Consider the following 20,580-nt stretch of genomic DNA (forward strand, 5'->3'; position numbering starts at 1 on the left):
TGTCAGTTCTCCATTGCAGATATTCTTTTGTCTGAACTAGTTTGTTTAAACCTGGCTTTGTACCCTGGCTTTACCCTATCCCAGAATGATCCCAGAACTTTCACAACCCCCCCCCCCCCCCCCCCCCAATTTTTTTTTAATATATAACACAGTCAGAACAAGGAAACAAATTCCATCTCTGTTATGCTGCTTTTCCCCAAAAAATAATTCCTTAGAAGCAGTGATCATTCATACGTCTTTTTCAGGAAACAGCGCCCAGTAATTACGGGTGACGCAATTGCCAGAGAATGTAATATGTTAAATATCTGGGATTTTTCCCAGGACTATGTAAACACAATATGGTTATTGTTAGCCTCTCCGTGTTTCATCAAATAAAGTAAGTATGGCTGAGGAGGGCAGGATTGGGGTCTGAGGCATCTTATCACCTGTCGGCCGACTGCCGTCCAAGAGCTGTGAAAGATAAAAAACAATCTCTGCGTGCCTGTTCTGCCCTGCTGTTCTGGCTACATCATAAAAACCCTTTGTAGTTTTCCAATCAGCAACACAAAAACACACAGAAAGACACAGTTTGCTGACAGGTTTTTGATCACACGGCACAAATGGAATTCTTTTCCCCCCACGAGTGAAGAGGAGGTTTGTAGACAGAGGTAGGTGACGGCAGAATGGCCGCCCAGAGCCAGAAAGTAGAGGTCAAGGGTGAACCTTGTGGAACTCCTAATATAACTGTGTTTCTACGTGAAACACACACACACAGCCACTCTTTCTCGCTCTAGATATGAGCATTTTCTCTTCCTTAAGTTTACTTTTCTTATAAATACAAAACACCACTTCTGGCTTGAATGTGTGTGTTGTGCTCTGAAAGTGTTTGAAATGTAGTTTTAACAACTGATTTGTTTACTTCATTTCTCGAGGAGGTAAAGAAAATAGATCATTTGCAACATGATCAGTTATTTTTACACCTCCCCCACACTAAACATTCTCAGACTTATGTATGAATCGACACCTGTAACACCTAATACCATTTAAAAACACTGCAACTCCTATGTGCCCACACTGTTTACAGGTATTGCTACTGCATAGTTACATGGTAGTTAATGTAACCTCAATGTAATGAGTTTCCCAGTTAACTTCTTTAAAATGGTTTATTAAACGAGCTGATTTACTCCTAAAATCTTCGTGAACACAGCCTAAACATGGTATGGTACTGTATATTGTGTGTTGTGTTTACATTTCGCAGTGTAAAGAGAAAAAGTACATCTGGAGCTGATGGATGTACTGCAGAACCTCCAGAACTTCAGCATACAATTGCTAACAGATGTGTCTAATTTGAGTTCCCTGGTGTGTGGGCTGGGCTAGGCTAGGCTGGGCTAGGCTAGGCTGGGCTAGGCTAGGCTGGGCTAGGCTAGGCTGGGCTAGGCTAGGCTGGGCTAGGCTAGGCTGGGCTAGGCTAGGCTGAACTGGGATGTGCTGTGAAGACTGGAGAGATAGGCTGCCATGACTCTATTTAAACAAGATTGCGTATGTTTATGTGTGAATGTGTCTGTATTGCAGGCAGTGGGTGTATATTTTGTTTTGGCATAGCACACTATTCTTTTATTTGATCAGAAAGGCACTCATACAAGAATTACATCAAGAGGTTCTTAACTATTTTACATGCAAAAGCACAGTCTTACTCATATAGACTTACAAAGATTTGAAACAGTTCAGGGAATTGTCAGTTAATATCAGTTACAAACTGTCATCAACATCATCATGGCAGAAATAAGCTCTGGGACTTGGAGGATACAGTCGACTGCTGCTTTAAAACAAACAACACTCGTGGACAGTATTAGCATCTGTTTATTCCGTCCAATCAGTGGAGGGCATGAAACTGACATCCTGGTGAAGTAGAAGCACAGCCAAGAGAGCGGTTACAACAGGGCTGAACACAGTATACTGCAGTTAGAGTTCTCCATTTACAGACAGGCTTTGGAGTATAGAAATAGCATCATGAAAGCAGTATCATAATGTATGATAGGCTAGTTGACAAGATCAACTAATCAAGCAGAAACAAACCGAGAAAAATTAACATTATTTTGGAAGTTAAATATTTTCAACATCAAACATGCATTTGATTTTTCCATTCAATTCCAGTTGTTCATCAACGATCATAGAAACCAGTTTAGTGTGGGTAACTGTGTGAGAGTGAGTGGGCTGTACAGACCTGTAGCTCCAGTATCACTCTCACAGAGGCAGAGATCAATCAGGGAGTGGACTGGCTCACAAGGAGTCTACTATGTTTGGTATTTCCTATTGGCTGTTGATGAGGCGAGGAGAGGAGAGGAGAGGAAAAGGGAGGAGAAGAGAGGAAAAGAGAGGAGAGGAAAAGGGAGGAGAAGAGAGGAGAGGAAAAGGGAGGAGAGGAAAAGAGAGCAGAGTAGAGGAGGAGGGAGGTCAGTGTGGGCAGGAGCAGGGTTCCTCCAGACTCTGTCCACAGAGCCAGCAGCAGAAGTGCTCCCTGTGCCACGTCTGTCCGTCCGAGCTGGTGTGCCGGTCCTCAGAGAAAACCAGCTGCAGCACAAACCAAGACGCCCACGGTCAACTCTCACAATGTGTATTTAGCAGAGACACGGTATCAATGTTGGGACCTCTAAACAAATCGAAGTTTCCTAGTAAAAACCATTTAACAAATAAAAACAACAGTGACAAACGGATTGTGTTTCTCCGTCGGGCGACGGTGAAGACAGAGGTGGGCTCAGAGCCCGGTATCTCACCTGGTCGCAGCCTGCACAGCGAGGGTGTCTGCTCTGGCAGTAGTGGCGTCCACACAGTAGGGCTCCGGTCTTCCAGAAGTAGACCAGGTCCACCAGGGCCTCGCCACACTGGGAGCACCTGAAGCAGGTGGGGTGCCACTGCCTCTCGTAGCCTGCCTGCTCGGCGTACACCACCGGGCTGTCGCTGGCCGCTACATCCCCACAGCCGCTGCAAAACTGGGTGGGGGGGAGAGAGAGACGGAGGGGAGGGGGGGAGGGTGAGGGTGAGAGGGACAGAAAAGGTGAGGGTTGTAGTCGAGAGGAGGTGGGGAGAAAGGGTTGAGTAGGAATGCGTAGAGGAAGGAGAGAGGAGAGGAACAGTTGTGATAAGTCCAGATGTACTTACTCCAGCTTCACATGTACGGACTGACACCACAGAGGAGTGGGTGTGTGTAACACTCTATACACACACGAGCGCGCGCGTACACACACACACGCCGCAATTCCCGTCGGGCACACCGTGGTCACCGTGGGGGTAACGATCAAGGACGCGTTGCCACGGTAACGACAGGGAGGCCCCCCCCCCGAAGTAGCCTGGCTGAGGTGATGAAAGAGCCGAACGTGAGCAGATGTTCTCTGGGCTGCGACAGCTCTTACACCACCAGCAGCAGCAGCAGGAGGAGGAGGATAGTACCCTCTACTGTACACCACAGTCCTGCCACAGGCACAGTCCCGAACATCGGACGCAAGCCCCGGGTTTACAGTGCGGGTGGTCAAATTAAACCTTTTAGACCTTTTATCTTACAGCATTGCATCATTCCGAAATGATTTATCTTAATCAATTTGTAACAGCGCATTCTTGTGTTTACTCTTTACTATTTATTCAAAACACTGTATTTGTGAAGGAGGGATGCCAAATATGTAGACCTTGCATTAGTGCAGTGTTTAAGGAACAGTGTGCCATTTCACAAACAAGCAAGCTTTCTCTATATGAACGTTCTGTCTATAAATCTCAGTTGGGGAAGTGTGGCTTTGCACTGATGTTTAACGGGCCTATAAACAGGTCCATTTGAAGCTCGAGAAGACAAGGTGCTCTCTCCCTCCCCCGTAAATCCCCATCATTTATCACCCAGCCACAGACACTTACAGGGGCGTAAAATGCCTGCCCTCTTCTCTGAGGTAACTGTGATGCATGACTGAGGCTTCGGTGGTGTCATTCTGGATTCAACAGGTTGGATCAATGTTTTTCATATTTCTTGCTACCCAGACTTCAGTGTCTTCTAGGAAAACGATTCAGTAATGGTTCCTCTTGTGTCCTTGTCTTGATTCGTCGAACCATTTTACTAAGAAAATCGGGTTTTTTTGTTGGGTAAAAGAGTTTTCAACAATTGCATTTCACTGACTACCAGTAATCAAAAGGGGTTGTTAAAGGGGGTTTGAGAGAGGTCCAGAGGGAACCACAGAACCTTCCTGGAACCCTGGGTTCTGAAAGTGCAGGTATGCTGTCTAGATGTCAGGAGAACCTGATCTCCTCCCTGGAGCTTACAGGAATGACTGCTCTTTCCTTTGATGACTGCCAAAACAAGGCGGCCTGATCAGGAATACAGACATCTCTGTATCCATCTGTTACTCCTTCTTTCTGTCTCTTTCCCCTTTCTGTCTCTTACTGTCTCTCTCCCTCTCTGTCTCTCTTTCTCTCTCCCTGTATGTCTCTCTTTCTCTATCCCCCCCCCTCTCTCTCATTCTGTCTCTCTCCCTCTCTCCCTCTCTCTCTCCCCTTTCCCGCTAGGCTAGCCCCTGTCCCGCTAGGCTAGCCCCTGTCTGGAGAGGAAAGGCTTCAGGGCTCACCCTGTCCCAGGCCCTCTGTTTGTCTGATGTATGGCTACTTTAAAGGTCGCCATAATTGAAGGGAGGAGAGAGATATTTAACTCATCCAAAGCTCCATACATGTCACAGCAAGGTTCTTTTAAACATTATTTCTCGGAATGGCAATTACGTTTTCAAAGCAACGATCCATTTGTGAGACTGGGGAGGGAGAGGGAGAGATGACAGAGAAGCTTAGAGTTTCAGGGGGAGGGACATGTCAAACTGAGATGGAGACGATAGGTTGGGCGACGAGACACAGGAAACAAATCTTGAACCATTTAGGGAAGATTGTGTTTCACTATGGAAATGGGTTCCTTACAGTCCGCGGCTGGCTTCCCTTAAGAACTACAATACAGGGGCCCCTAGCTCAGAGGATTGTGTTGTATATGTGTTGTTTCTGTATTTGTTGACCTGTTTACTTACATATTCACTCTTCTTGCAGCTGTCCCCGATGCCGTTGGAGATAGTGGAGCTGGTGGAGTCTGGATGATCCTGACCGCCCTTGCCGTTCTTCTGCTTGGTCGCCCCCTCCCTCCCGGCTCCTCCCCCCTCCCTGCTGGTCCCTCCCTCTCCGGGCAGAGCCACCTCCCCCACCCCCAGGGCCCCGTCCTTGTAGCTCCTGACGAAGGCGGCCATGTCCATCGCCCCCTGCTCAGACAGGCCCTGGCAGGCAGCCGGGTCGTGGTCGTAGACAGGTAGCTGCCTCAGCAGCTGCCTGCGGCGGTACAGCGCTCCCTCCGTACCAGCCACCGGCCGCTTGTCCTCTGGGAGGAGCTCCATGTACTGCATGGCCTGGACAACACACAAAGGAAGAAAGAGAGAGAGGTCAGGACACCCTGGACAACGTGTATATTGGTGTATATTATGTTACCTCAGGAGAGACAGACAGAGAGACAGACAGAGAGAGAGAGAGAGAGAGACAAAGATACAGAGACAGAGAGAGAGACAGACAGAGATGGAAAGACAAAGAATGGAAGAGAGAGACAGATAAAAAAAAAAGACAGTGACTGAGACACAGAAGAAGAAGAGAGAGAGCAAGAGAGCGCTAGTACCCCCGGGCAGCACACTGCCTCATTGTTAAGCTGCCATATGATAGTGTCTGACACCGAGGATTTTATATCAGCTTTAACAGCCGTTTAACAGCTATTATATGACAAATTAAAAAAAAAAGACATGTTACTGGCAGAGGGAGATTCCACAACTAGTTCCAAGACTGGCCAGGCTTCTCTGTGAGAGAGCAGAAAGAGAGAGAGAGAAGGAGAGAGAGAGAGAGAGAGAGAGAGAGAGAGAGAGAGAGAGAGAGAGAGAGAGAGAGAGAGAGAGAAGGAGGGTGTCTCTCCTCCAGAATCCTGTCAGCACCACATCGTGGTGTGCATTCCACATCCCTCCATCCCTCCACCCTTCCCTCCCTACCTCCCTCCATCCTTAAAGGGTAAGTCCAGTAGGAGCCTCCACAGACCTTGGTCCTGGCTGATTGGTCCAACCACGCTCCTGCTCTCTCCTTCCCTAACCGACACTCTGCTCTGCAGTTCTACACAGAAGGCTGCACATGATTACAAACCCATAAAGCCTCCTGGAAGCACGTCCTGGTGTGTTTTCCTCAGCCAATCCGAGCCCACCGCAGCACTAAGATGCTTGCATGTCATTGGCTGTCAAGGCCCATAAACCACCTCTTTTTCTAAATCGCTGAGGTTTTCTCACAGGACGACCAGAAGTAGATGGTCTACTTAACATAGAACAGAAGGTGTTTTTAAATAAGCCTATACATCAACCTCAACATGTGTAGAGTCTGCAGAGTAGGTGGCACAAATCAAGTACTTTCTGAGGATTCAAGCTGATTAATTTCCCTGGACTGGTGCATTTGGTTCCGAGGGCTCTTGTCTCAATGAAGAACTCTCAGAACTAGAACAAAGACATAACAGAACCAGAATAGGGTCGTCATAGAACCAGGACAGCCATATAATAGAACCAGATCAGGGCCAGAGTTGGACCAGAACAGGGTCATCATAAAGCCAGTGACAGCAGGCTCCAGTAATGCCAGAGCACGATGCAGTAAAGGTCAGTCTGTCTACAGGCTGGATCAAGGTGAAGCCAGCACACTACAGGCATGCCATTACACACACACACACACACACACATACCCTCTCCCTATCTCACTCTAAGTGGAAAGCACCCCCTAGGGCATACTGCATGCTAATCTAAAATCCTGTCCTAATCCCACGTGATGAAGAGAAGGTTAAATAAAGACCAGATGATAAAACATCTTTCTGGAACCTTCTTCTCCAGAACACAGTTTTCTTCCAACGGTCGACTGGGATTCTCACCAGTTTCTGCGTTAGACCGGGCGGTGCCCAGTCGTAGGTGATGGTGTTGAAGGTGGGGTCCTTGCGGGAGACCACAGGGTTGGTGATGATCATGCGGTTGCGTTTGTAGACTCGGAGGCCGGCGCCACCTTTGACTTTGGCTGTCAGGTGGGCGTACTTGGAGTCCGCCAGCAGGCGGCCCATCCGATGGTCGTCCTCGAGGTCAGAGCTGGGGGCGTGGTCTTCCAGGCTGCAGTGGCACGCCACGCATGCCTTCCTGTTGTCAGGGTCGTAACCAGGGTTAGGATTAGGATTAGGGTGAAGGTCATTTTCAGGGTTAAGGTCATTTCCAAGGTTATTTCCAGGGTCATCGTCAGGGTCAAGATCAGGGTCGAGGTTAGAGGGAGGGTTCACAGTCAGTATCAGATAAGGTTTAGGCTTCAACAACGTTCAAAATGATGGAGATTTATAATTTACCGTTATGCTATACAGAACTAATCCTAGTCCCCAGAGCCTTAATTAATCTGAGCAACATTCCTACGTTCCACTAGATAGGATCTCTTCAGACCTTGCTGCTGATAATAGTTTAGCTTTCTGATCTCACTGGGCTGTCTGGAGAGCCTGCTGACAGAGCACGACTCTACAGACACAGACGTACTGTTTATCTGTGATTTGCTGGTTTTTCTGGACCATCCATCTTTTTACAAGACGATGGATATCCAAACAAAAACAGAATGAAAAGGAGGCACCACCAGTGCACAGGGAAGGAGGCAAATGGAGTGAAACATTCCAGAAACAACAGGGGACAAGGAGAGAGGGAGGAGGATGAGAAGGGGTGGAAGAGGAGAACCAGAGGCATGATGGGGAGGGTGGATGAAAATGAGGAGGAGTGAGGAGTAGGAGGACAGGAAGGAGAAGGGAGGCGGAGGAGAAGCGAGGGAGTGGTAATATGATAGAATGGGAGGGAGGAGGAGGGGAAAGAGGAGAGAAAAGAGGAGGAGAAGGTGGAGGAGGGAGAGAAAGAGTAGAGGAAAGAGGAGGGGGAGGTGAAGGAGGGAGAGAAAGGGGAGAGGCAAGAGGAGGGGATGGTGAAGGAGGGACAGAAAGAGGAGAGGAAAGAGGAGGGGAAGGTGAAGGAGGGAGAGAAAGCTGTGTGTTGTTTTTCGGGTGGGTTTTTTTCAAGAGGAATAATTTACCTCCAGGAATGTGGCTGGAATCCAGAGCAGATATCTTTACATGTCTGACACGGTGCGCCCCGCCCCTCTGGAGGGTGCCCCACTGACATCTGGGAAAGAAGAGAAAACAAAGGAGGACAGAAGAGAGGCAGGAGAGAGGAGATTCATGAGAGGAGAGAGGCAGGAGAGAGGAGAGGCGGGAGAGGAGAGAGGCAGGAGAGAGGAGAGGCAGGAGAGAAGAGAGGCAGGAGAGAAGAAAGGCAAGACAAGAGAGGCAGGAGAGAGGACAGAAAAGAGGCAGGAGAGAAGAGAGACAGGAGAGAGAAGAGGCAGAAGAGGAGAGAGGACAGGGTTTTCAACAGAAACACAATCTAAGCCCAAAGCCAAAGACAGACTCTCGAAAAGAGCCTGGCACCTTTGAGCTGTTGTGCGTGTCGTGTAGTTACACGGATGTTACTGTGTAGCTAATGGCAAAGCTGCTGTGGCTGGCTCAGCACATTTGGTCCACTGTGACAACCCCTAGACAGAGGAGAGAGTTCTGACTGCCCTCTGTGACAAACCTGAGTACTGATACACACAGACAATGACTCACACAACACCAGGGGCTTACAGTGACACACAATGAGACACAGACAGTGAAACACATCCACTTTCAGCTTCCAGACACAAACACACACAAACAAACACACACACACAAGTGGACAAGACCGAACATGGTATCTGATGACAGTATTTCACACTACTCAGGTGATGTCATCATGGCTTGGTTAGGGTGAATCACTATTGAGACAAACTCTCTAATCCCCACTCTCAACAGTCCCTTACACACTCCAACGCTCTAATCTACCACACACTCTGCTCTAACCTAGTGGACTCAGATGGACTTTTCTCCAAAGGCACAGCAAGTAGTATAACGCGGTGGTGTGTTTGAAATGTGTGGTCATTATCATAACTCAGAAGTGTCCTCACACTTAATTCAAGTGCTAGTAAGGGCATGTTGCCAGGTCTTGAGAACATAATGCTTTCAGCTGAGCCTAAACATCCAGCTAATGAATGGAGCTCTAGGAGGATTCCCCTGTTGCACACTGGAGTCTTCAAGCTGTTTGTTTAAACTTGGGCTGAAAGCCAGACATTTTTTACTCTGTGACGGAGCTTGAAGAGGCTTTTTTCTTTTCTCTCTCTCTCTTTTCTCTCTCTCTTTCTCTCTCTTTGTCTCTCTCTGTTCGTCTCTCTCTTCCTCTCTCTGTCTTTCTCTCTCTCTCTCTCTCTGTCTGACTCGGAATCATGGCCGTGGCTGAAATGTGAGAAATGTACCCCCCCCCCCCCTGTTCTCCCTACATCAACTGGAAACACCTCATAAAAGCCTCGTAAACCATTTATAATCTGTTGATCATTAGTTTAAGGATATTTAAAAAATGCATTATAATGGGTCAGGTGACTGAGCGGTTAGGGAATCGGGCTATTAATCAGAAGGTTGCCAGTTCAATTCCTGGCCGTGCAAAATGACGTTGTGTCCTTGGGCAAGGCACTTTACCCCTACTTGCCTCGGGGGGAATGTCCGTGTAATTAATGTAAGTCGCTCTGGATAAGAGTGTCTGCTAAATGAAATGCTAAATGCTTTAATTTTGTAAATTGTTTAATTGTAAATGCTTTAATTTTTTTGACCTGTTGCTCTATGGTCCCAATGTGTGTGTCTCATCATTTATCAACCTATACTTATATCTCCCACAGGTCCAGGAGAGACCAATCGGAGAGGACATGACAGAGCGATAGCTGTGCAGGACACTGCAGGTGCTGCAACCACAGCCTCTCTCCAAAGTAAGTGTTGTTTAAGCCTCCCGTTGACAAGGTGGAGCCAGGACAACAGTATAAATAGCCGAGCAACAAAACAAACCACGGGGAAACCATAGTATCAGATCCCTTTGTAATCCGCCTCTGAAAGCTCCGCCGCCCACCTGCCCCCCCCCCCCCCCCCCCCCCCCCCCCCCGGGCTGTGGGGGCCTATCAATTACCTGGAGGTATTTTAGGTGCATTTGATTTGCGTCCCAGTCACTACCTTTGGGATGGTTCCATAGATTTCCACCTACTGGTTGAGCCTAAATCAAGCGCTCCCCTGGGGCTTGACGGTGTGCTCATAGCGTGTGAGGTTTTTGCTATGCAGGGCAGGCCAGTATGTGTCAGGTGAGTGAGACCCGGACTGACTGACACAAGTTCAACTGCCTGCTCTGTCTTAACAAGCTGCCAGGCTCACGGAGGTGTGAATGAGCAGCCTGTTGGCCCACAGGGCGGCCAAGCTCCTTGCTCAGTGCCCGCTCTCCCCTCCCTGAGAGATGACGGCCTGTTTACCCAGACTGGAATACAAACATGGCTGCCGTTGATTCTGGACCGTGGAGATCATTCACACGGAGGCGTTCTGTGCGGTGCGGTTCAGCTCTTACTGTGTGAGCTTGAGCATGATGGAGCAGCTATGGGGTGTCGTGGGGAAGAAAAACACAGAGCAGGAAATGGCGATGGTGATGAGAAGCAAGAAGGAGGTGGTCCGTGGCACGTCTATATTTAGGAGAAGGATAAGAGACCTGAGGAAATGTTCTAACTGGTCTATCGTTCTAAACACGAGAGGTATGTGTTCCTGGTAGACACACACAAAAGAATAATCCGTGGAGGGAGGGAACGCTTCTGAACTTGGTATGTAAGTTAAAAACAAAAAATAACTGCTCTTTGAATAAGTAGAACTATTTTGGGGACTTTTGGGAATTGCCTCCAACATCAATGTAATGTATGAATGTTCAGATGTACTTTATTCATCCACGAAGTCCCCATGAAACAAGACCCCCTATCTTCCTCATTCAGTTAACAATCAAACCCAGCCTTGTTTGACAGTAGGAAAAGGCTCTGAGTGAGAGGGGTAGATTTCTGTCCTGTGAGGATAATCCTGACTACTGTTCTGTGAATACAGTGTGGTCTTTCATAAAAAGGTGAACCCACGGTAAGGTTAGCAGGACTGAGATGGGGGTGTGACTGAAAAGCTGGAAACTATTTTAATGGGCCTGCCATGTTTAGTGGTCCGTTGTGGCAGAAAAAACGGGGACACACACACACGCCAACACACACACCAACACACTGACACACACACAGACACACACACACAGAGAAGCTGACTGGAAGCCCATTCTTGGCAGGACTTCTCAGCTCTACAACAATGTGTGAATTCATGACAAAGCCAGGGGGAGGCTAGAGCTATTTCCTGTGATGTCATCCAGGTTTTTTCCAAGGAGGATCATCCAGGACAGGTGATGAGAAACGGGAATGGGAGTGGAGGGGGGGGGCTGTCCTCTTAAGCAGACTGACAAATGAGCTGGCTTTCATCTCCACTCAGCAGGTTAGTTCCCTTTCTCAGCAACGTTTTCCTTAAAAAATCACTCGTTCTCTCTGAGGTCAGTCATTCCTTTTCGGGAAAATATTAAATCATTAAGTCTTGGGTATTTGAGATTCTTGGCAGAGAATTGTTTCAAAAGAAACGTTCAACCAGACATTAACTTGTACTTGTTGTATAGTAGACTTCCATACTAACTAATAAGATGGAGAGGCTATGGGGCTCTTACTGGGTATTGTGTTTCCGAGTATGCAATATCGACTTAAATAAATCACTTTCAAATTGAGTAAAGTAATGTTTAAATCCTGCTTTGCTGTGTAGAAACAAGCTGGATCTTTGCTCACCTTCTCCATTCCCGAGGTCAAGTCCATTTGTTCTAACAAAGATGTGTAGAGGTGGTGAGCAGCTACCCGTCCCCGTGATGTTGAGAGCGCGCAAAAAGTTTCACCTCCGCTCCGTGACTCTGCAGAATCCAGCGGGTCCGTCGTGTGCCCTGCATCAGTTTGACGAAGAGGTCTTAAACGATCTGTTCGAAAGGGAATCCCTAGAACGCCTAAACCAACCACTCACAGCAGAGAGGGAAAATCTCTCAGCCAATTGAAATTCACTAGTCTTTTGCCCCGGTTACAAAGTTAGGAACACTCATGCTGAGACGGTAGAGACAGCATGACATCACCGGTTAAAGAGAAGACCTACGCGAAATCAACGGAGGAATGCGCGGGTCGCTTAGTCGTGATCTATTACTGTTGGGAACAAGTTTCCTGTGTACTCTAAAACACCCATCCGTTTGTTTTTTTTGCCTTTTTATGGAAGAGTGGAAGACAGATGAGTCAGGTTCCGACAAACACACCCACGCTTCGGACCTTATTTACGGGGGCAGAGACAGCGATGTAATAATGATTCATTCCTCCACCATGATCACATCACTGCACACGCGACTGTTATTGCAAGTGATGAAGGAGCCAGTCTGTATACAGTCTGTAAACAAACTATTCACTGGGTCATTTCTTGAGTGCATTTGTTCACACATAATACTCGATGATGAACGATGCAGACAATAACAGGTTTTAGCCTAAATAAAACCGAAAAAGGGTTTTGCTAAATAGATGCCACACCAAAATTGAGTACCAAAAAATTCTTCTTGGAGTCAAAACAACCCGCAGATTACACTGATAGGCCTCCGCTTGGTTCAAGTTTCTGGCTAAACTTCCTATTCCATGGAACAGCGGGAAATAAAAGCATGGATCGGGAATCCAACAAATACACCAACGAAGTTGTCAGATTCTCGATGCCTTTCTGTACTTTTGTCAACCAAGTAGGTTGAATTCGGGTAATCTGGGATATTGTTTTGAATTTTCTCATTGGAGCTTACATTTAAATTTAGTCATTTAGCAGACGCTCTTATCCAGAGAGACTTACAGTTAGTACAGGGACACCCCCGAGGCAAGTAGGGTGAAGTGGACACGGACACAACGTCATTTTATACGGACTCAACTCATTTTATACTGAAATGTCATTTTTCATGGCCGGGAATCAAATCGGTAATCTTCAGATTACTAGCCCGATTTCCTAACCGTTCAGCCACCTGACTCCCAAGCTTCCTGATTAACTAGTGCCCTGACCCTGTCTGTGACACCACACCAATCACGCTTTGTGATTTCAGTCACATAACATCCGTGCTAAACCTAGAGTCAAAGTTCTGTGGACTAGACATTGTCATAGCTGGGAAGAAAACACTCTGGAGTTAGGTGTCCCACATTACCCAATGCCCCCGATTACCCGAAGTCACCCTGCTCCATACGGTCCCATCGTGAGTCTGGTGCGTGGTTGTATTTGTTTGAAGACGTTACAGCTGTGAGTTGGGTGGGTCAAATCGCTGACGGATATGAATGCATAAAAACTCTTTATACAGTTGATAATAAATGGTGTGTAGACGATAACATGTTTCAATTGAAGTCTAAAATTCCTGTTAGAGCGTGTCAAAGAAACGGCCTTTGATCAGAGACACAACTGAAGTCCACCACAGTTAACTCACTGAAGACAAATCAGACACTGGACAGGACGTTTCTGTTGAAGGTATTATATTAATATGATAAAAAAAGGACTACTTCATTGAAAGGTTTGACTTCTTGTGGACTCTGACAGGTTCATGAGACCTGCTGGACACAGCCCCACCGGCCCCAGCCCCACCTGCCCCAGACCCACCGGCCCCAGACCCACCTGCCCCAGACCCACCTGCCCCAGACCCACCGGCCCCAGACCCACCTGCCCCCTGACAAGAGATGCATCAGTGAGGATCTCAGAAATCAGTGACTACAGAAACATGACACCCATCATAACCCTAAAGTTCACCCATCTAAACAGCTAGTAAAGGCTCGTCTGTAATCACCAGAGTACTAATTAGTGCACATATATACCCTTCTACCTTTAGTGCAGTGGGGAGATCAGATCAGTAAAAAAGTTTGACAGAACCACAGATTAACCAACATTAGCGTTATAACATCCCGTGTTGTCAATGAATGAGAATCCTTTCCAACACTACATGGAATGTTAGGACGTCCGTCATCATGGTAATTGAACGTGAGCACGAAAGCACAGCAGGAAAAGACAGAGGGGGTTTCACAGAGATAGTACGGTCATGGCACACAAGGTCAAATGAGTTCCTCGACTGAAACGTTTGAAGCATGGAGAAATACTAACCCTTCTATCTGGTCTTCAATCTGAGAGATCAGAGCGAGAGAGAGCTCTCTGTTCTCTACTGCTGACCCTACAGTGAACCGTGTGTTGTTACAACAGCATTAATAGTCCCACAGACATTGATTGGGAGTTCTTCTATGGACAGCCAGAGGTTGGCATCAAAGTAGAGCGTAATGAAAAATTATGAGGCAGGAAATTGTAAACCAAAGTAACCAAACAAACACAAAAAAAGGTGAATTAAAACAGAAAATAGCCAACAAATTCCCCATGGCAACCCATCAACCAGCCATACCCACACCCCCCCTGTTCTGTTCTGGTCTGGTCTCCTCTATCAGTTGTTCTTATGCATAGTAAATCCCAACAGCAATGTTCATGTCTTTCCTTTTTTAACATCCCTCCCCTCCTCCTCTAGCTCTCTCTAATCTCTCCCTCTATTTAGTCTTCTTCAGTTTGTCCTACCCCCCCCCCCCCCCCCCATCAGTGGCAGGCCTCCCTAGCCTTGCTGCCCCTCTCGAGAGCCTCTCCAGCTGGCCCGACCCTGAGCCTCCCTCCTGCGGGTCTGTGGAGGTCGCGGACCGTGACAGAGATGAGGATGAAGATGCGTCGCAGCTACATGATGATGCGTGGCTCGGGCACAGAGTCGTTGATGGACTTGTGAGGAAGGACGTTGGCCCCGTTGAGGTAGAGCTCGTCGTTGACGATCACGTCTTCGCCTAGAACGGTCACGTTCTCCATGCGCACCTGAGGAAGGAGAACATCACGCTGCGGTCAGAGGGAGCAGAAGACAGAGGAACCAGGAGCAGAAGACAGGGGTCAGAGGAACCAGGAGCAGAAGACAGGGGTCAGAGGAACCAGGAGTAGAAGACAGGGGTCAGAGGAACCAGGAGCAGAAGACAGGGGTCAGAGGAACCAGGAGCAGAAGACAGGGGTCAGAGGAACCAGGAGCAGAAGACAGGGGTCTGAGGAACCAGGTCGTAGTGCAGGTAGAGGGAGGTGGAAGGAAGGTAGGGGTGTGAGATAGATAGGGTGGTCTACAAGGTTACAGTGTGAGAGTGTGTGTGTGAGAGAGATAGTGAGTCTACAAGGTAAGTGTGTGCGTGTTCCTCACCCACTGCCCCACAGAGGAGCTCCATCCCACAATGCAGGACTCCAGCCAGGAGTGGGATCGGACCCGTGCCCCCTTCAGGACAGTGCAGCGCTTTATCCTCACCCCGTCCTCCAGCACCACGTCAGCGCCGAGCGTCACGTTGGGCCCGATGGTGCAGTTCTCCCCGATCTGGGTTGTAGGATCCTGGGGCAGAAACAGACAGAACACAGCGCTACCTGGAGGTTTCATGGGGGTATTTCAGTAGAGTTTGTCATTTCAGGACCCATAGTCCTTTATTTACACATCTCCTTGATTCAAGGTTCAGCTCGGTTATGTATATAGCTAGCCTGGAGTGCCCCCTTGTGGTTAAATGTGGAAGAGCATGGAGCAAAAGTAGAGGTGTTAGTCTGTGTGTGTGTGTGTGTGTGTTTGTGTGTGAGAGAGAGAGAAAAACCCTCACCACCAGAACGTTCCCCAGGAAGCCAGGCCCGGTGCGTAGACGCTCAGGTGCATGTTGCCGTACCGACTGCAGGTACATGCACATGCCTGTCAGGAAGTCCTTGGGCTGACCGATATCCATCCAGAACCCTGGAGACAGACAGACAGACAGACAGACAGACAGACAGACAGACAGACAGACAGACAGACAGACAGACAGACAGACAGAGAGGAAGACAGACAGGTAATCAGTCAGAGAGAGACAGACATGACAGATATCAACTGTAGAAAAGAACATTTAAAGTTAAAACAAAGCATCGGTGAGGACAACCACTGTGTCCTTTGGAGAGGGTGTGGGTAGTTCTCCAAGGTGACAGAGAGAAGGATACTGTACCTTGAAGCTCCATAGCGTACAGATGTCTCTCCGCGGCCATGAGGGGAAAGATCTCCTTCTCTATGGAGGTGGGTTGGAGCTGCAGGGACAGGACAGCCCAGTTAGAACCTCCACTTCGCAGCCAATCACAGTAGCCACAGTAGATTTTGATTGGTCAAGGAGCCGTGTGTTTGTGTGTGTGTACAGTAGTGTGGGTAACAGGGTGTTAGAATGTGTGTGAGAGAGTGTGTGTGAGAGAGTGTGTGTGTGAGAGAGAGTGCGAGTGTGACAGTGTGTGTGAGACAGTGTGTGACAGTGGGTGTTTGTGACAGTGGGTATGTGAGAGAGTGCGATTGTAACAGTGCGTGTGAGACAGTGTGTGACAGTGTGTACGTGTGTGTGACAGTGTGTGTGTGAGGTGGCCTGGGCTCACCTGGATCCTAGAGAGCATGGAGGGGCTGAAGATGTACATGCCAGCATTGATCTTGTTGGAGACGAACACCTGGGGTTTCTCCACGAAGCGGTGGATGCGTCCGCTCTCGGCCTCGTACACCACCACGCCGTACTTGGAGGGCTCCTCCACCCTGGTCACCTGACGCACACAGACTAAAAAGGTCAGAGGGCGGCCCTCCGTCCACAGCTGCTGGGGCGTCCTCTAGGACCCAGGAGAGCTGTCCTGCGGCTCCCACTCACCACGATGGTGCCCTCCCTGCCGTGGTGCTTGTGGAACTTCAGCATGTCCTCGAAGGGGAAGTCGCAGATGACGTCGCTGTTGAGCACAAAGAATGCCTCGTCGTCGTCTGTCAGCAGCTCTCTGGCGAGGGCCAGGGGGCCGGCTGGGGCGGGGGCGGAGACGAGCGTTGGGTCATTACATTTACATTTAGTTGACGCTCTTATCCAGAGCGACTTACAATAAAGTACAGGGACATTCCCCCCCCGAGGCAAGTAGGGTGAAGTGCCTTGCCCAAGAACACAACACGGCGTCGAATCGACCGGCAACCTTCTGATTACTGTCCCGATTCCCTAACCGCTCAGCCACCTGACTCCCTCAGGTCATAGTTCCAAGATGACAGTTCTAGCTTCTACATGCCCACTCCCATGTAGGGGCAGCATCTGCTGAGAGAGCGTGGGCAGTGCTGGTGAGGGAGGCAGGGTGAGGTCTGGGCAGAGGGGAGGACCGAGACAGGGCTCAGGCCTGTAGTCTCACCTGTTCCCAGCGGTTCCTTCTCATGAGACAAGGAGATTCGGATGCCAAGCTGTGGAACACAATCGGATCATGTTCAGAGTTTTCCGTTCATCATATTTCATACTCAGAATCTGAATTTGTTGAAGAAACTGCGAGGGTCTCGATCACACTATGTACTTCAAGCACCACAGAAAAGATACTAAAACACAGAGATGTCCTGCATGTCCTGCTTTCATTGTTTTGTCAAGCCTATGTGCATTGTGTCTATTCTTATATTCTTACCCTTTCTTCCTGAATCCTCATCTCTCTCTCCAGCAGATCAGACATGTAGCTTACAGCCAGGATAACATGGTCCACTCCGGCCTGGAGGAAGGGAGGGATGGAGGGAAGGTACTTAATGTGAATCAGCTCCAGTCAATGTCACCACCCTGGTTGACTTGGTGTAGCACACATGCCTACTAGCCAGGATAGGCTTGCCTACTGTACCCTGAACACTGACATGATACCAAGAGCTCTCTTGAACACGTCAGCTTAGTGGGTATCACTCTATATATGAGTTCACCTAAACCCCATCAAATACGTTTTGTATAAACATGGTTAATCTTCAAGACTGTGGAGGGTGGCTCTCACCTTGACTAGCGCCTCCACCTGATGAAGGAGGATGGGTTTGTTACAGAAGTCCACCAGGGGCTTGGGCACGGACAGGGTGAGAGGCCGAAGCCTGGTGCCGTAACCTCCAACCAGGATCAGAGCTTTCATTTTGGGTCGGGGTAGGTTGAGATCATCAATCCAAGCATTCGAGTCCTTTGTGTCTGCAGGTAGGGCAATCTGTAGGCGGTCAAATACCTGACAATACAAGGCAGGAGACAGATGACGAATTACTAAGAGCAGACGTCAGCTATGTTCACCGAAACTGATACGAAACTGAAAGTATATCAATCAGAATGGCCATTTAATACGGGTGATTACAAAAAAGGCTTGGTAATACAAAAGGTATTTATTTCTGTATACGAACTTCCATGTTCGCAAACTAGCTAAACTTTGAATGAATAAGGACATAATGTAGCTGCCAAGTTCAACGGGTACTTGCCGATTACAGTAAGCTATTGAAGCTACTGTGTTTGGTTAAAACGGTTATGACAGAGGCGCTGTGACTAAATGAATGAAGTGGCCAGAACAGAGCATCAAGGGTTTATGATGGCTAACTATCTGAGCAGCTCTTGCCCATGTAGCAATCTACCTAGTACGATAAATACATACCATTGTATAAACAACAATACAGAAAAAACCCGACTTAAGTCATTAGATAAGGACCTAAAATAACGGTATCTATAGAGACAAATAGAGTAAAGTAAATCTAGAACAGAATCTTTGAACTGATATCCAGGTTAATAGGAAGATAGCACAGTTAGCTTACCCACTACTACTAACACTGGCTGGCTGAAAGACTAACGTTAGTGTAGGTCAACAACAACTCATCGTAAAGATAGTTTAAGTAAAACTCACCTCACAAAGTTCATCAACTCTATTTATTTTATATCCTACTAACGCACTTCAGTTTCGAATGACACGTAAGCTAGCCCTACCCGAACAGGTTTGGCTGTTCAAAGCGCTGTCACAGGACAGTGGGCGTAACTGACCTAGAATTCCTTTCTACCGAAACTGACCGTTAGATGTTAAAAGGGGTGCGTTTTATCTATACTTAAAAATAAAAACGTTAGCAATTCACAGGCTGGAAATAAAACGTACATATCAGTATATTTTATGAAGACGTTGTATCATTTGTTTGTGATGGAATAATTTACATTACATTTAATTGTAAAATAAAACTCTTAATTGGTTATTGTTTACGCATCTGCCCATCGAAACAATGGTATGTCTCAAATCCTCTTTTGGCCACGCCCATATCCCACTTGAAGACCAATCAAGGGGGAACAACGTGGCGAGGAAGTGTTGTCAAAACGATACCACGTGATTGGTGGACTGCAAAGTGACGCAAAACGTCAAGGCTCCAATGAATGGCGTGACATCTAGCCTACATATTTACGTCATAGATGGTTCTTTACTTCGACGAGACCATTTACATTTACATTTATTCATTTAGCAGACGCTTTTATCCAAAGCGACTTCCAAGAGAGAGCTTCACAAAGTGCATAGGTCACTGATAATAACAACAAGATAGCCCCACAGCATTGCGGGTAGTCAAAAACAAGAAGTACATATTGTGAACAACCAAAAAATAGTGCTAAAGGGAAGAAACCATAAGAGCATGTAGTTAAACAAGATAAAAATTACACAACATTAATCTCTAAGTGCAGGTGTACCTGTAGGAAAGCAATAAAAAGATCAAGATCAAATGAGTGAATTTCTGGAGGCGGTTGGTGACTAGTGAACAAAAAATAGCCCAGCGTCATGTTGTTTTACACTAATTGGCTATTTATCTCTACTCATGTTCCAGTAATGTTGTTTTCTTATATATAATAATCCTACAACCTAATGCAAATGTACTCAACTATGATAAAATAATGCACCTAAAGATTATCATCTCCCATGAGGAACACATTTTGAATGTTAGTTCAAAATATGCACGTTATAATTTATTTATCTAATACAGTATGAATCTATATCTGTTTATTACTTTGTCACACACGTAGCCTACAATACAGTGGTAGAGAATTGAAGATGACATTTGGAAATAATCATGGTATAAACGCGATGCCCTGCAAGTGTCGCTGTTAAAGCATTTCAGAATTTCAATAACAAATGCAGTGCCAGTTGGCGGCTTGCGAGATTCAAAGGTGCATTTATATACCTATTTATATTCATTTTTTGCCAACTGGAATCGCTCATCCCCAAAAAAATAACGTTAACGCTCCACTGCACGTTCATCGGTCCCGAGTAATAGGCCTACGCCGGCTTATTTTCAACTTCATACAGTTCCCGGTTCTCGAGGCCATGGAGCCACAGACACAAACATAGATGATAGATTCCTGCTTTTAAAGTGAGATGAATTCCCGCCAACTGCCTCCACCCTCTTGCCGCCTCTATGAACCAGAACCATCGATCCAGATAAAATGCAGTTTAGGGCATGGCAATTCAAATAACAGTCCATTCTCTGTCACAAACCTCCCAGCTTCGGCGTGTTACGATTGAACCAGAGACACAGAAAAAAGATGACACAAAAACGCAATTTCTTAAATAAATGTTTTATAGCTCACATTCAGAGTTGTCATAAAGATGTCATATTATAATTCTTAAAAAAATATCCATCCATGCAACAACAACAAAAGGAAAAAATATTATTTTAGGGGAATTTATATGTATATATATATATATATATTTCTATATAT

At 47.1% G+C, this 20,580-nt stretch overlaps 2 protein-coding genes across 4 annotated transcripts; both read right to left on the reverse strand.

The window, feature by feature from the left end:
• Positions 1–1,556: 1,556 nt before the first annotated feature.
• On the reverse strand, positions 1,557–12,198 carry lmcd1 (LIM and cysteine-rich domains 1). Of its 3 annotated transcripts, XR_006956561.1 has the most exons (7): positions 11,794–12,197; positions 8,098–8,186; positions 6,923–7,178; positions 5,022–5,390; positions 2,754–2,969; positions 2,204–2,550; positions 1,558–1,878 (listed from the first exon to the last, which is right to left on the reverse strand). XR_006956561.1 is itself a non-coding variant. In XM_047026418.1 (6 exons), the coding sequence occupies exons 1-6, from the start codon at positions 11,818–11,820 to the stop codon at positions 2,434–2,436; spliced, it is 1,074 nt and encodes a 357-aa protein (XP_046882374.1). In that variant the 5' UTR covers positions 11,821–12,196; the 3' UTR covers positions 1,557–2,433. The 3 variants fall into 3 exon arrangements, 2 of the variants coding, with proteins under 2 accessions (XP_046882374.1, XP_046882375.1); XM_047026418.1 differs by having other exon boundaries at positions 1,557–2,550; positions 11,794–12,196; XM_047026419.1 differs by lacking the exon at positions 8,098–8,186 and having other exon boundaries at positions 1,557–2,550; positions 11,794–12,198.
• Positions 12,199–14,679: 2,481 nt separating this feature from the next.
• Positions 14,680–18,858, reverse strand: gmppb (GDP-mannose pyrophosphorylase B). The gene is made up of 10 exons (XM_047026335.1): positions 18,737–18,858; positions 17,861–18,076; positions 17,513–17,593; positions 17,252–17,300; positions 16,738–16,880; positions 16,478–16,636; positions 16,066–16,144; positions 15,694–15,821; positions 15,255–15,437; positions 14,680–14,887 (listed from the first exon to the last, which is right to left on the reverse strand). Exons 2-10 carry the CDS (start codon positions 17,987–17,989, stop codon positions 14,756–14,758), a joined length of 1,083 nt encoding a protein of 360 aa, XP_046882291.1. The 5' UTR covers positions 17,990–18,076; positions 18,737–18,858; the 3' UTR covers positions 14,680–14,755.
• Between the last annotated feature and the right edge of the window lie 1,722 nt (positions 18,859–20,580).

Source organism: Hypomesus transpacificus, chromosome 9 (genome assembly GCF_021917145.1).
Source record: "Hypomesus transpacificus isolate Combined female chromosome 9, fHypTra1, whole genome shotgun sequence".
NCBI classification, from domain to species: Eukaryota; Metazoa; Chordata; class Actinopteri; order Osmeriformes; family Osmeridae; genus Hypomesus; species Hypomesus transpacificus.